The sequence below is a fragment of the Mustelus asterias genome, chromosome 4 (assembly GCF_964213995.1).
Source record: "Mustelus asterias chromosome 4, sMusAst1.hap1.1, whole genome shotgun sequence".
Taxonomy (NCBI): domain Eukaryota; kingdom Metazoa; phylum Chordata; class Chondrichthyes; order Carcharhiniformes; family Triakidae; genus Mustelus; species Mustelus asterias.
The window spans coordinates 73341524-73357674 of NC_135804.1; the positions used below are offsets into that span (position 1 = coordinate 73341524).

At 43.5% G+C, this 16151-nt stretch overlaps 1 protein-coding gene across 1 annotated transcript in view; it reads right to left on the bottom strand.

The window, feature by feature from the left end:
* Nucleotides 1-335: 335 nt before the first annotated feature.
* slc25a14 (solute carrier family 25 member 14) overlaps nt 336-16151 on the bottom strand; it is a 148180-nt gene continuing 132364 nt past the window's right edge. The window contains exons 8-10 of the mRNA XM_078211201.1: nt 6243-6378; nt 4347-4427; nt 336-3506 (exon numbers count right to left, since the gene is read on the bottom strand). Coding sequence (XP_078067327.1) covers nt 3465-3506; nt 4347-4427; nt 6243-6378 — 259 coding nt within the window. The 3' untranslated portion in view covers nt 336-3464. The remainder of the gene's footprint in view (nt 3507-4346; nt 4428-6242; nt 6379-16151) is intronic.

Below are 16151 nucleotides of genomic sequence, written 5' to 3' on the forward strand. Positions count from 1 at the left end.
TGTAATTAAATGAATGCTTAACGTAAGGTATTTACCAACTCCAAGATGAGATTCATAAACAATCAAGAAGCCAAGGAAGGCACACGGCAGAGACCTCTCAAGGTGAATCCATGCTAGCTTCACACCTCAGCCAGTTTGAGAGAGGATGAAAGAAGAAATCATGACTGCAGGTTACACAGTTCCACCTCATCATCCACCCAGTCGATCTAGGGTGAGCAAACCGTTCTCACATGTTGCTATGTCTATCCGGATTATGTGCTGTATTTGAACTATCACTCATCAATAGCCACTTGTGACTCCTGAACCCTTGATCAAGTCTGACAATAAGAGGGGAGGAAAGCTTATCACAATTAATATTTTTATTCTACACACTGAATGGCTATATGCAATTAACAAGTGGGCAACTACATTAACGGTTGAAACCACCATTTGTGAGACCAGTGTAGTTCATACATTTTTGCTCAAACGTTGATATAAAGCCGTAAGACTCAGAACCAAAAGAAGAGATGGACAATGTGCCAGACATGGAAATGTAACCGTTGCCAATGTCTTCTTAATAGTTATTGAAGAAGAAATATTCGTAGTTTTCACAATAGCTGGTTGTGTTGAAAACTTCCTTTCCCTTTAACCATGCAGAGTTCAAGCACCACGGCCACATTTTCAGATATTTTGACCATTTGTCCACAGAAATAAATTGGAAGCATTATAAATATATTACAACTAAAGCATAATGTATTCATGCAAGTTAAACAGAGGGCTGAGCGAGTGAATCATAGAACCCTACAGTGCAGAAGGAGGCCATTTGGCCCATTGAGTCTGCACCAAACCACAATCCCACCAAGGCTTTGTCCCCATAACTCCATGCATTTATCCTAGCTAGTCCCCCTGACACTAAGGGGCAATTTAGATGGCCAATCCACCTATTCTGCACATCTTTGGAGTGTAGGAGGAAACCAGAGGAAACCCACGGAGATACGGGGAGAATGTGCAAACTCCACATAGACAGTGACCCAAGCCAGGAATTGAACCCGGGTCCCTGGTGCTGTGAGGCAGCAGTGCTAAAATGTTAAAATGTTGAGTTAATTTTGATTCAATCACAGGCAATTGGTTAGTTTGTCTCAGTAATCAAGGAACACTACACATCTGTTGCATGAGGCAGTCTCCGATTCCTTTATCTCGCTGTGAACAGCAAGAGGCAACATAGGAGGAAAAAGGGAGTCACATTGGAAACAGGTGCCGTCTGGTGACAGTGTCCAGCACATACCATAACAATCATAACTCGACTCACTGATGTACAGAAGGATAGTTCATTATTTTTATACATTACATAAAGTTGTACAGATTGACTTTGCAAAGCCAATCGTGTGTTCATCCTAAACCCCTCAAAGCCGTGGCAAACTACTAGCACATAAATATCACCAACAAGTGGATTAAATAGGCACTCATACATTAAAACTATTTCTAAAATGGGATATTTTTATCCTAAGTACTGTGCTGATGAGTTTGGCCAGTGCTCGTTCTGTCCAGTACCCGATGACTGGCCACCCACCTTTCAGTCTCAAATACAATAAATACTGAGAAACATTTGTTCCTTGTATTTCAAAACTAAATCTGACAATTCAATTAACACTCTGTATCTAGGATTTCCCAGTCTCCCATATTGTGTTTAACCTGAGTAAGACTGACCAAAGTAACACTGCAGCAACTTAAGACCTGTAGCCCACTAGCTCCATTAAGACCATTGCACAGTAACCAATCTGATTGCAGACATGGTCCAGACAGGACACAGTGCCCAAGGGTAGATCCAAGCAATGTCACTGGCATGCAAGTGGTTAGATAAACTATATATAGCTATATTGGAGGGGAGCTTCACAGATTCCAATGGCTCATCACATTGACAGTATAGCTCTCATGTTAAATCCCAGAAATGAATGAGTTATCATGAATATTTAAGGTTTGTCTCAAGCTCAGTCATTAACAGGTTAAAAACTTTTCAACAACTTGAGAATCTCAAGTTTTTCATTAACTTTTCCAAATTCAACGTTAATACTGAAATGTTATCGATAAGGAGACAGTCGCCAACTCTGCTTTTCTGCAACAGGCAGAATAAAATAATGACAATAAGAGGCAAGCAGAGGCTGAGATTGGAGCGCCTGTCAGTTCCTCCAACCAGCTCTGCACTTCAAAGATGTAGAGCAAGATATTTGTGTGGGAAAGCACTTGCATCTACTGCTGCCCCATTTCCTATTGCAGTGTAAATGTATGAAATGTATGAAGCGTCCACCAACTCAATCTACAAAAACCTCAGCATTCTGATGTGAGTGAGGGAGCAAGATTACTCTGAGCCCATTCATACATGAGCCTACAAACATCAATTAATCAGTTCAAAGACGGGCAAAGTCAGCCTCAATTAAAGTTTTCCGGAAAAGTAGATTCACAACTAAAGTTTTGTTGTAAATTCGATAGATGGTTGATTCTTTTTAAGGAATCTTTCAAACTGAAATTTTGAAAAGCAGCTCAATGACGTGAGCTGTCTGGCAACAGTACCTAACGGAAGCTAAGCCATGACATGAAAACAAGACACGGGTTATACAATGCACTTCAACTGTACTTCGTTCAAAACAGTTTGGTTTTAGCTTCTGTAAATTTTCAAGTTACAACTGTCACAAAGTAGAAAGAATATAGATTCCGTGTTTCTGATCAATTTGGCATGTCAACATTGTTTGGAATGTGACTGAAGGTCCCAGCTGCTGAAATCTATTCTCTACTTTTTACATTGTGCGTAATATGGTCAAAAGCCCAAGACCGAGGTATCCCACCCTCTACATTGTGCAGGGTGTGGCTAAGGGATCCAAGCCCCAAAAATCCATCCTCTAGTCTATGCATCTCTGTCGGCTTTACACTGTGAGTGTCTGGAGGTGCAGGCACCAACATTCAGAACTTGTGTCTTACTGGTGAATAAATTCTGAATCAGGAATTAGGATCTTATGGTGAACACAAATTAAAAACACAGTAAATAAGCTGATATGCGAATCAGCAGTCAACACTTATGAAACCCATAAAGATCAAGTGCACACAGCCCCGACATTAGTTAAAGCTTTAAATGCAGAAGGGCTTTTTCTCAGTAACCTTCACATTATGTACACCTCTCACAAACATATTCCCAGCTGCATGTGCTTGTGTGCAATCTGATATTCACGGCTGGCTGGTGCCCTCACCTATTCCGGTAAGTGGTTTCCAATTGGACCTGATCTTCTCCATAGTTTCCAGAAAGAGAGAATCAATGACCACTGTATGTGAATCATCTTTTCCACACAATGCATTTGAAGTTGAGTGCAATAACATTCATGCACCACCCTAGGACAAGGGTGGAAGAAAAGGGTTAAGGTTTCCCTCCTGTCAACAAACATATGCCACGCAGCAGTGCAAGCATCAAGTACAGTTTTGTAGAGATTAATGTTGCGTTAGACAGGGATCTTTCTGAGCTGTTCATATGTAATGAAGAACTGAAAGAAACAGTTAAGGTAAACAATATAAATTGGTAATTACTGTCAGCATGTTCACTACAGAAACACATGAGAATATCTTCCACATTTCTGAATTGAATCAGGTTTATAATCTATAATTTTAATACTCAGATCAGAACCCCAGCTTCATCCAAACTGTGCCTACTTTTTCATGGAGCTTTAGTGGAAGTGCATGGTACTGAACTATATGAACATGCCAATCAGAAGCAGGAGTTGGCCCCTGGAGCCTGTTCCCGAGAACAAATCTTTGCATCTCAGTGTATAATTTGCTGATACTGACCTGACTGAGGTAGGATGAGAAGCGGATTCTCTCTCATTTTGATGGTACTGTCCAGACTGAAGAAAGATGACTACACTTCAAAAGTACTTCATTGGCTTTAGGATATTGAGTTATAGAAAAACTCAATATAAAGCAACCCGTTTTTTTACATACTGCATATGTTATCTGTATTGGAATGGGGGTCTGTGGAAGAGATTGAATGAGTTAAGAGCAGCATATTGACTTCAGCAGGGGTTGAACTGAAAATTCACTCAACCCTCTGGGATAGCAGCAACACTGTGTTGCTCCATCTGAAACCCAGTTGCCCAGCCAGCATCTGCTTTCCAAAAAGGCCCTGTCTTTGACAAAAAAAACATAGGGTGAGGATATCGACTGCAGTGGAGAAGAATGACTAACTTTACAATATCAAAAACATTAAGGAGATGTTCCTGGAGATTGCTCCTCGAGTGACCTTGACACAATCCTACACTACATAAGCAAACTCCTCAGCAGATTTTTCAAACCAAAGAGAATGCAATCAAGGGAAGGGTAAAGGATACAATGATGTTCCAAGGTCCCAGCCGTAACCAGTTTGGCCAGAATCCTTTGTACAAAGCAAAGAAGCCTTCAGTCTTCCAAGTCTAACAATACAAAAAGAAAACATTTCGATTGACATCCAAACAGTATTGACATACTGACACCAAACAATACTCTTACCATGGAATTGGGTCTTGTTCCCTCATGACTTGAATATGAAATCTATTCTTCAATCACAATCTGAGGGCAACTTCTGTTTCATTCATACCTTTCTAACTGAGTTAGTGTGCAGTATTTGGAGGCAACATTTTAACTGAATGCAGCTCTCCCATCCATATATATTAGACTCCATTTACTCCACCAATCTTCCATGCGTAGGAGTAGCTGAAGGACTCTGAGTTGTGAATGAGCTGAGTTCTTGTCAAACTAATATTCATTTCCAGGTGTGTGGACAGAAACTTCAAATTCATACAACAACTTTGCATTAACTTCTGACAGATTTCCAAATTGTTGTAAATAGAAATGAGACAGATGAAATGTCTTGGGAAAACACTCACAATGACACCAATCTGATTAAAAGAACAAGTCCAATTGTACAGGTGAAGGGAGGCTTTCTCACCATCCCCCAGTGAATAGTCTGCAAGCACTCATTAGCGAAGGGCATGGGGGGGGGGAAATTGTGTGCAACATACAGGGTGTTTAAAACACACCAACAGAGAAAGGGAGAGCTAGCGACTGCAGATATAGCAGCAGTTTGGAAATATGCTGTTCTCCTCAGTGCCCTGGGTCACAAGGTCTTGCAACAGAAGTTTTCAAACTTTGAAATGTTGGTCTATCTCTCTGGACTTGGATACGAGCCCTGAATGGGAAGTATTGGGTGGGCACACCTGATGTACTGAGTACCACCTCCACCAATTATATGTTCAGCCACACAAGTCTCAGACATGGGCTGATGTTTCTAGCTGCCATCCATAGCACTGATGGACATGAACAGATCTTCCTCTTTCATTTGCTGCCTCCAATTTCTGTATATTTGTAGAATAGTTTTCAGCAACTAATGTATCATGTTCTGCTGATGTGGAGATGCCGGCGTTGGACTGGGGTAAACACAGTAAGAAGTTTAACAACACCAGGTTAAAGTCCAACAGGTTTATTTGGTAGCAAAAGCCACACAAGCTTTCGAGGCTCTGAGCCCCTTCTTCAGGTGAGTGGGAATTCTGTTCACAAACAGAACTTATAAGACACAGACTCAATTTACATGAATAATGGTTGGAATGCGAATACTTACAACTAATCCAGTCTTTAAGAAACAAAACAATGGGAGTGGAGAGAGCATCAAGACAGGCTAAAAAGATGTGTATTGTCTCCAGACAAGACAGCCAGTGAAACTCTGCAGGTCCACGCAACTGTGGGAGTTACAAATAGTGTGACATAAATTCTGATTCTAGGATCGCATGATAAAGACTCAGGAGGAAAAAAGCAGAAATATTTATGTGAAATAGTGTGACATAAACCCAATGAGTCTTTATCATGCGATCCTAGAATCAGAATTTATGTCACACTATTTGTAACTCCCACAGTTGCGTGGACCTGCAGAGTTTCACTGGCTGTCTTGTCTGGAGACAATACACATCTTTTTAGCCTGTCTTGATGCTCTCTCCACTCCCATTGTTTTGTTTCTTAAAGACTGGATTAGTTGTAAGTATTCGCATTCCAACCATTATTCATGTAAATTGAGTCTGTGTCTTATAAGTTCTGTTTGTGAACAGAATTCCCACTCACCTGAAGAAGGGGCTCAGAGCCTCGAAAGCTTGTGTGGCTTTTGCTACCAAATAAACCTGTTGGACTTTAACCTGGTGTTGTTAAACTTCTTATCATGTTCTGCTCCCATTGGTGGCACATTCTCACTTTTGACTTACTTGCAGGATTCCATCCAGGGTCCCCTTGTAAATGACGTGGCTTCCCGACAGTACTTTCTGGTTCATTATTCGAGTCCGCACCACATCAACAGGATTGGAAGCCAAGGCACCAGCCAAGCCACAAGTAAAACTTGATCTGCAAAATAACAAACTCAAACATTACAACCTATTCTAGCAATTGCAGATATCTAGTGTACATACTTCTTTGATCTCTGACGATCAGGTTAATGCTATTACAATGGGCTGACAAAATACATTTGCAGTTGATAAATAAAATCCCTGTTGCACCGGCCTCATTAAGAACTTAACTTGGGATAATTGGAATGGGGAGGAATCAAGCATTACAGTCAGCAAATTCTTCTGAGGTTATGACTATAGATAGAGTACATTCCTGTATGGTTTTATGTGGTGGGCTAGTATGCAATCATGACTTTTACTCTGTGTCTAACCTGTGTTGCACCAACCCTGGGAATGTTTGATGGGGAAAGTGTAGAGGGAGCTTTACTCTGTCTTACCCATGCTTCATCTGACCATGGCAAAATACTTTTTCCAAGTCATGCAGTCTTTTCCACCTCTAAGGGGAGTATAGGGGGCGTAGAAGTACATTTAAAAGGGATATCAGGAGGGAAAAAAGGGGACATGAGACAGCTTTGACAGATAAGAATCCAAAGAAATTCTAGATCCGAAGGAAGTAAATCCAAAGAAAGGATCTTCGGGGAAAAGAGTAACTCGGGAGAGAATAGGGCCCCTTAAAGATCAACGAGGTCGTCCATGGGGAGAGACGCAGGAGATGGGCGAGATCCTAAATGAATATTTCTCATCAGTATTTACCATGGAGAAAGACATGGAAGGTAGGGAGCTTGGGGAAGTAAATAATGATGTCTTGATAAGTGTTCACATTACAGAGAGGAGGTGCTGGAAGTCTTAAAATGCATAAACATTGAAACATAGAAGATAGGAGCAGGAGGAGGCCATTCGGCCCTTCAAGCCTGCTCCACCATTCATCACGATCATGGCTGATCACCCAACTCTATAGCCTAATCCTGCTTTCTCATCCTGTTTGCCCCAAGTACTATATCTAGCTGCCTCTTGAACACATTCAATGTTTTGGCATCAACTACCTCCTGTGGTATTGAATTCCACAGGCTCACCACTCTTTGTGTGAAGAAATGTCTCCTCATCTCTAAATTGTCTACTCAGTATCCTCAGAATGTGACCCCTGGTTCTGGGTACCCCCACCATCGGGAACATCCTTCCTGCATCTACCCTGCCTCGTCCCGTTAGAATTTTATAAGTCTCTATGAGGGATTTCTCTACCGACAAAAGGTAGAGAAACCCCATGGATCTGATTAAGTGGATCCCAGGACATTGTGGGAAACTAGGGAAGAAATTGCAGGGCCTATAGCGGAGATATTTATATCATTGACAGAAGGTGCCAGAAGACTGGAGGGAGGCAAAAGTTATGCTGTTATTTAAAAAGGTGGCAGGGAAAAAAGCCTGGGAACTACAGACTGGCGAGCTTAATGTCAGTGGTGGATACGTTGTTGGAGGGGATTCTGAGAGACAGGATCTATATGCATTTGGAAAGGGAAGGATTGATTTGCGATAGCACAGCTTTGTGCATGGGAAATCGTGTCTTACAAATATGTAGAGTTTTTTGAAGGGGTGACCAAGAAAATAGATGAGGGCAGTGCGGTAGACATTGTCTACATGGACCTTAGCAAGGCCTTCGACAAGGTACCGCATGTTAGACTGGTCATTAAGGCTAGGTCACAGAGGAACCAGGCCAATTGGATACAAAATTGCCGGTAGGAGACAGGTGGTGGTGGTAGAGAGTTGTTTTTCAGACTGGAGGCCTATGACCAGTTGTGTGCTGCAGGGATTGGCGCCGAGTCCATTGTCATTTGTCATTTATATAAAAAACTTTTGATTTATTATTGTCACATAGAATCATAGAAACCCTACAGTGCAGAAACAGGCCATTCGGCCCATCAAGTCTGCACCGACCACAATCCCACCCAGGCCCCACTCCCATATCCAGACACATTTACCCGCTCATCCCTCTAACCTACGCATCTCAGGACACTAAGGGGCAATTTCAGCATGGCCAATCAACCTAACCCGCACATCTTTGGACTGTGGGAGGAAACTGGAGCAAATTGGTATAGAGTGAAAAGTATTGTTTCTTGTGCGCTTTACAGACAAAGCATACCGTTCATAGAGAAGGAAAGGAGAGGGTGCAAAATGCAGTGTTACAGTCATAGCTCGAGTGTAAAGAAAGATCAACTTAATATAAGGTATGTCCATTCAAAAGTCTGATGGTACAGGGAAGAAGCTGTTCTTCAGTCGGTTGCAACGTGACCTCAGACTTTTGTATCTTTTTCCTGATGGAAGAAGATGGAAGAGAGTATTTTCGGGTGCGTAGGGTCCTTGATCATGCTGGCTGCTTTTCTGAGGCAGCAGGACGTGTAGACAGAGAGGCTGGTTTACATGATGAACTCTACTTCGTTCATAACCATGTATAGTTTCTTGCGGTCTTGGTCAGAGCTGTGACACATCCAGAAAGGATGCTTTCTATGGTGCATCTGTAAAAGTTGGTAAGAGTCGTGGAGGACATGCTGAATTCTTTTTAGCCTCCTGAGGAAGTAGAGGCATTGGTGAGCTTTCTTAACTATAGTGATGTCGTGGAGGGACACCAAGAAACCTGAAGCTCTCAACGATTTCCAGTTCATCTCCTGTTGATGTTGACTGGAGCTTGTCCTCCACTACGCTTCCCAAAGTTGATAACTATCTCCTTAATTTTACTGACATTTAGGGAGAGATTATTCTCGTTGCACCAATTCACCAAATTCTCTCTTTTCTGTACTCTGTCTTATCGTTATTTGAGATCCGACCCACTATGGTGGCGTCATCAGCAAATTTGAAAATGAGTTGGAGGGGAATTTGGCCGCACAGTCATAGATGTATATGTAGTATAGTAAGGGGCTGAGGACACAGACTTGCAAGGCTCCGATGTTGAGGATAATCGTGGAGGTGGTGTTTTCCCTATCCTTACTGATTGCTGCCTGTGAGTCAGAAAGTCTAGGATCCATTTGCAAAGGGAAACTGAGTCCGAGGTCATGGAGTTTGGAGATGAGTTTTGTGGGAATAGTGGTGTTGAAGGCTAAGCTGTAGTCAATAAAGTGTCTTTGTTTCTCAGGTGTTCCAGGATTGAGTGTAGAGCCAGGGAAATGGCATCTACTGTGGACTTGTTGCGGCAATAGGCTAACTGTAGTGGATCCAGGCAATCTGGGAGGCTGGAATCGATCTGTGCCATGACTAACCTTTTGAAGTACTTCATAATGATGGATATCAAAGCCACTGGGCGGTAATCATTAAGGTACGCTGCCTGGCTTTTCTTTGGTAAAGGGATGATGGTCGTCTTCTTGAGGCAGGTGGGGACCTCAGATCGGTGTAAGAAGAGGTTAAAGATGTCTGTGAATACCCCTGCCAGCAGGTCTGCGCAGGATCTGAATGCTCGTCCAGGTACCCCATCCGGGCCAGTCGCTTTCTGTGGGTTGACTTTCAAGAAGGTTGATCTGATGTCTGCGATTATGACCTCGGATAGTGGTTTGGCCGAGGCGGAATGCATGCTCTTGTTGACTTGGATGAGAATGTAGGAGGCATAATAAGTTTGCTTATGACACCAAAAGTTGTGGTGTAGTGATCAGTGAAGAAGGTTATCTAAGACTTCAATGGGATCTTGATCAACTGGGCCAGTGGGCCAAGGAATGGCAGATGGAGGTTAATTAAGATAAATGCGACGTGTTGCAATTTGGTAAGACAAACCAGGGCAGGACTTACACAGTTAATGATAGGGCCCTGGGGAATATTGTCGAACAGAGAGACCTAGGGGTGCAGGAAAATAGTTCCTTGAAAGTGGTGTCACAGGTCAACAGGGGGGGTAAAGAAGGCGTTTGGCACACTTGGCTTTATCGGTCAGAGCAGAGTACAGGAGTTGAGAGATTATCTTACAACTGTACAAGACATTAGTTAGGCCACATTTGGAGTACTGCATACAATTCTGGTAAGAAGGAATGTTATTAAACTTGAAAGGATGCCGAATAGATTTACAAGGAAGTTACCAGGACTGGAAGATTTGAATTTTAAGGAAAGGTTGGATAAGCTGGGACTTTTTTCCCTGGATCATAGGAGGATAAGGAGTGACCTTATAGAAGTTAATAAAATCATGAGGGGCATGGATAAGGTGAATAGCCACAGTCTTTTCCCCAGGGTAGGGGAGTCCAGAACTAGAGGGCATTGTTTTAAGGTGAGAGGGGAAAGATTTAAAAGGGACTCGAGGGGCAACTTCTTCACACAAAGGGTGGTGCATATATGGAATAAGCTGCCAGAGGTAATGGTAAAGGTGGTTACAATTACAACACTTAAAAGACTTTTGGACAGGTACGTAGATCGGACAGGTTTTGAGGGATATGGGCCAAATGCATACAATTGGGGCTAGTTCAGTATTGGAAAGCTGATTGGCATGGACAAGTTGGGACAAAGGGCGTGTTTTCCTGCTGTATGACTCTTTGATTCTTATCACCAATATGCATTTGTAGTCGGAGCCAGGGGGCAGATTCTCTTGGAAAATGTTGAATACAAAGAAAGTAGGAAAGAACTTTAGAGTTTAGAGAAGTAGAGAGAAAGAGGTTTAGTATGCTCAAGAATACTCAGCATGGCTTTGTCAAAGGCAGATCGTGCCTTACGAGCCTGGTGGAGTTCTTCGAAAATGTGACTAAACACATTGACGAAGGGAAAGCGGTAGATGTGGTTTATATGAATTTTAGCAAGGCGTTCGATAAGGTCCCCCATGCAGGGCTTCTAGAAAAAGTGAGAGGGCATTGCTGCTGCCCTGTGGATCCAAAACTGGCTTGCCCAAAGGAGGCAGAGAGTGGGTATAGATGGGTCTTTTTCTAAATGGAGGTCGGTCACCAGTGGTGTGCCCCAGGGATCTGTTCTGGGACCCTTGTTGTTTGTCATTTTCATAAATGACCTGGATGAGGAAGTGGAGGGATGGGTTGGTAAGTTTGCCAACGACACGAAGGTTGGTGGGGTTGTGGATAGTCTGCAGGGATGTCAGAAGTTACAGAGGGACAGAGATAGGATGCAAGACCGGGCGGAGAAGTGGCAGATGGACTTCAACCCAGATAAATGCGTAGTGGTCCATTTTGGCAGGTCAAATGGGATGAAGGAGTACAATATAAAGGGAAAGACTCTTAGTACTGTAGAGGATCAGAAGGACCTTGGGGTCCAGGTCCATAGGACTCTAAAATCGGCCCCGCAGGTGGAGGTGGTGGTTAAGAAGGCGTATGGTGTGCTGGTCTTTATCAATCGAGGGATTGAGTTTAGGAGTCCGGGGATAATGATGCAGCTATATAAGACCCTCGTCAGACCCCACTTGGAGTACTGTGCTCAGTTCTGGTCGCCTCATTACAGGAAGGATGTGGAAAAGATTGAAAGGGTGCAGAGGAGATTTACAAGGATGTTGCCTGGATTGAGTGGCATGCCTTATGAGGATAGGCTGAGGGAGCTCAGTCTTTTCTCCTTGGAGAGACGTAGGATGAGAGGAGACCTAATAGAGCTATATAAGATGTTGAGAGGCATAGATCGGGTGGACTCTCGGAGGCTTTTTCCCAGGGTGGAAATGGCTGCTACGAGAGGACACAGGTTTAAGGTGCTGGGGGGTAGGTACAGGGGAGATGTTAGGGGGAAGTTTTTCACACATAGGGTGGTGGGTGAGTGGAATCGGCTGCCGTCAGTGGTGGTGGAGGCAAACTCAATAGGGTCTTTTAAGAGACTCCTGGATGAGTACATGGGACTTAATAGGATGGAGGGTTATAGGTAGGCCTAAAAGGTAGGGATATGTTCGGCACAACTTGTGGGGCCGAAGGGCCTGTTTTGTGCTGTAGTTTTTCTAGGTTTCTAACTCAAACGAGGAATTAGAAGGGCAAAAAGGGGCCACGAAATGTCCTTGGCAGACAGGATTAAGGAGAATCCCAAGGCATTTTATTCATACGTTAGGAACAAAAGGATTGTTAGGGAAAAAAATCGGACCTCTCAGGGACAAAAGTCAGGGAATTATGCTTAGAGCCCAAAGAAATAGGGGAGATCCTAAATGAATACTTTGCGTTGGTATTCACAAAGGAGAGGGATGTGTTGACTGGGAGTGTCTCGGAGGGGACTGTTGACCCGTTAGCGAAAATCTCCATTACAAGGGAGGAAGTGTTAGGTTTTTTAGGGAATATAAAGACTGACAAATCCCCAGGGCCTGATGGAATCTATCCAAGGCTGCTCAGGGAGACGAGAGATGAAATCGCTGGGCCTCTGACGCAAATCTTTGTCTCGTCACTGGATGCAGGTGAGGTCCCAGAGGATTGGAGGATAGCTAATGTGGTCCCGTTATTTAAGAAGGGTAGGAAGGATAACCCAGGTAATTATAGGCCGGTGAGCTTGACGTCCGTGGTAGGGAGGTTGTTGGAGAGGATTCTTAGAGATAGGATGTATGCGCATTTAGAAAGGAATAAACTCATTCACGATAGTCAGCATGGTTTTGTGAGAGGGAAGTCATGCCTCACTAACCTGGAGGAGTTTTTTGAAGAAGTGACTAGAATGGTTGACGAGGGAAGGGCCGTGGATGTCGTCTATATGGACTTTAGTAAAGTGTTTGACAAAGTCCCTCATGGTAGGTTGGTGCAAAAGGTTGGATCTCATGGGAAAAAGGGGGAGGTGGCTAGATGGGTGGAGAACTGGCTTGGTCACAGAAGACAGAGGGTGGTAGTGGAAGGGTATTTTTCCGGCTGGATGCCTGTGACTAGTGGTGTTCACAGTAAGAAGTCTCACAACACCAGGTTAAAGTCCAACAGGTTTATTTGGTAGCAAATACCATAAGCTTTCGGAGCGCTGCTCCTCGCTCCAAAAACTTATGGTATTTGCTACCAAATAAACCTGTTGGACTTTAACCTGATGTTGTGAGACTTCTTACTGTGTTCACCCCAGTCCAACGCCGGCATCTCCACATCATGACTAGTGGTGTTCCGCAGGGCTCTGTATTGGGACCTCTGCTGTTTGTGATTTTTATAAACGATCTGGAAGAAGGTGTAACTGGGGTGATCAGTAAGTTTGCGGACGACACAAAAATGGCTGGAATTGCAGATAGTGAGGAACATTGTCAGAGGCTACAGATGGATATAGATAGGCTGGAAATTTGGGCAAAGAAATGGCAGATGGAGTTCAATCCAGATAAATGCGAAGTGATGCATTTTGGTAGAACTAACGTAGGGGGGAGCTATACGATAAATGGCAGAACCATAAAGGGTGTAGATACGCAGAGGGACCTGGGTGTGCAAGTCCACAGATCCTTGAAGGTGACGTCACAGGTGGAGAACGTAGTGAATAAGGCATATGGCATGCTTGCCTTTATAGGAAGGGGCATAGAGTGTAAAAGTTGGGGTCTGATGTTGCAGTTGTATAGAACGTTGGTTCGGCCGCATTTGGAATACTGCGTCCAGTTTTGGTCACCACACACTACCAGAAGGATGTGGAGGCTTTAGAGAGAGTGCAGAGGAGGTTTACCAGGATGTTGCCTGGTATGGAAGGGCTTAGTTATGAGGAGAGATTGGGTAAACTGGGGTTGTTCTCACTGGAAAGACGGAGGATGAGGGGTGGCCTATTCGAGGTGTATAAAATTATGAAAGGCATAGATAGGGTGGTGGGGGGGGGGGAGAGAGAGGTTTAACACGAATATCAGAAGAATGTATTTTACAGAGGGTGGTGGGGGCCTGGAATGCGCTGCCGGGCAAGGAGGTGGAGGCGGACACACTGGGAACGTTTAAGACTTATCTAGATAGCCACATGAACGGAGTGGGAATGGAGGGATACAAAAGAATGGTCTAGTTTGGATCAGGGAGCGGCGCGGGCTTGGAGGGCCGAAGGGCCTGTTCCTGTGCTGTATTGTTCTTTGTTCTTTTATATTAAGATAATGCATTTTAGGTCATCCAATATAGTTATCACTGACAGTGTATCCTGTCCATGATCAGGATATTTTGTATGGCAAGAGGTGTGTCTTTTCTTACCTCTGGAATGTGTATCCCAATTAAACTCAACAGCAAACCTTACCCCAAATGAAATGCAACATCTCTCACCGTTTTGTGTATAACATTTTTAATATTTTGGAGGTTGAGGGGGCGACCTGATAGAAGTCTACAAGATTATGAGAGACATGGACAGACTGGATAGTCAGAAGCTTTTAACCAGGGTGGAAGAGTCAAATACTAGGGGGCACAGGTTTAAGGTGCGAGGGGCAAGGTTTAAAGGAGATGTCCGAGGCAGATTTTTTACACAGAAAGTAGTGGGTGCCTGGAACACGTTGCCGGGGGAGGTAGTGGAAGCGGATACGGTAGTGACTTTTAAGGGGCGTCCTGACAAATACATGAATAGGATGAGATTAGAGGGATATGGTCCCCGGAAGGGTAGGGGGATTTAGTTCAGTCGGGCAGCATGGTTGGTGCAGGCTTGGAGGGCTGAAGGACCTATTCCTGTGTTGTAATTTTCTTTGATCTTTGTTCTATTCACCTAGTTTAGTCCAGATGGAGCAAACCGTCATGATAAAACAGAAGGTTGATAGTGACCATTCAGTTCCCTCTGCCACAATTGAATTTCCGTCTTCCCTTTTGTCTAGTATGAAACATGGAGGCAAGTAGTCTAAAAACTCCTACTCCTTTTGAGTTGGCCCATCCTTAAACAAAGAGATGTGTAAATACCCCAGAAGGCAATCGCTTGAGACTTGGTACTGTCTGTAGCTCAAATGTCAAAGGTCACATAATTTGCCAGTCATTATTAAAGCTTGCGTCCAGTTTTTAGAAGTATTGACTGAACTTTCATCGTAGGATGTCTTTGTATTTGGCATGACAGAGTTTTGACTTGAAAAGGGCAACTTTGTAGCCACTTGTTCCATCCAAGTTCTCACTTTCCTGCCTCCGCTCCACCTTCAGCTGCCTGCCCATCTCATCAACATCTGTTACATCTATTCCTTTCCCTTTACCTTCCTATTCCTCTTCTCCCACTATCATCTTGTCCTCCTGACACCGGAAGCAAGAAAGGCCTTTTCCAGTTGTAGAATGTGTTGGCAACTGGGCACAAGATGATGTCTGACATAGCCAAATGTAAAGTAATACACGTTTAGTACACTCACCTGCTCTTTTCCCATATCCCCACAATTACTTTTCCTTTAAACATTTATCTACTTCTTTTCTGGAGGCCAATCTGTTTAAACTACCCTATTAGCGGGAGTATTTCAAACCCTGGCCACTTGTTGTGAAAAGGTTTTTGCACATGTCACCCTTGGTTCTTTTGCCTATTAACTTACCTCAATTCAATATTGGTTTAACATTTAAAAATGCTTTTCCTTTTAATTATGATCATAAATCTGTTCATTTGGAAGTAAAATCTACATCAAACAAACTAGAGTTAAAAGAAAATGATTCTGTCGATACGGGACATTGGCAAGGGTAGCATTTATTGCCCTCAAAGTGATGGTCTCTCTAAGCTTTTGCTGCCCTTCTAGGTGGTATGCGAATGTGGACTCGCACTGCCTATGCATTTCAATATATTTCACTGATTGTGGGATCAGTACACGCTCATGGAATGAAGTCATGGAACTGTTACTGCACAGAAGGCCATTTAGCCCATCATATCGGAGCTAGCTCTCCAAGGAGCAATTCACCTACTGTCACTGCCCTGCCCTCTTCTTTCAAATGTAGAAAAAATTACGGTGCAGTGACAACTCCGTCCATCATTAAACCAGTCTAAAAGCGAGCCACCAACCATCTTCCAGCACTTGGTCTAGAGTCCCAGAGATTATGAGATTTT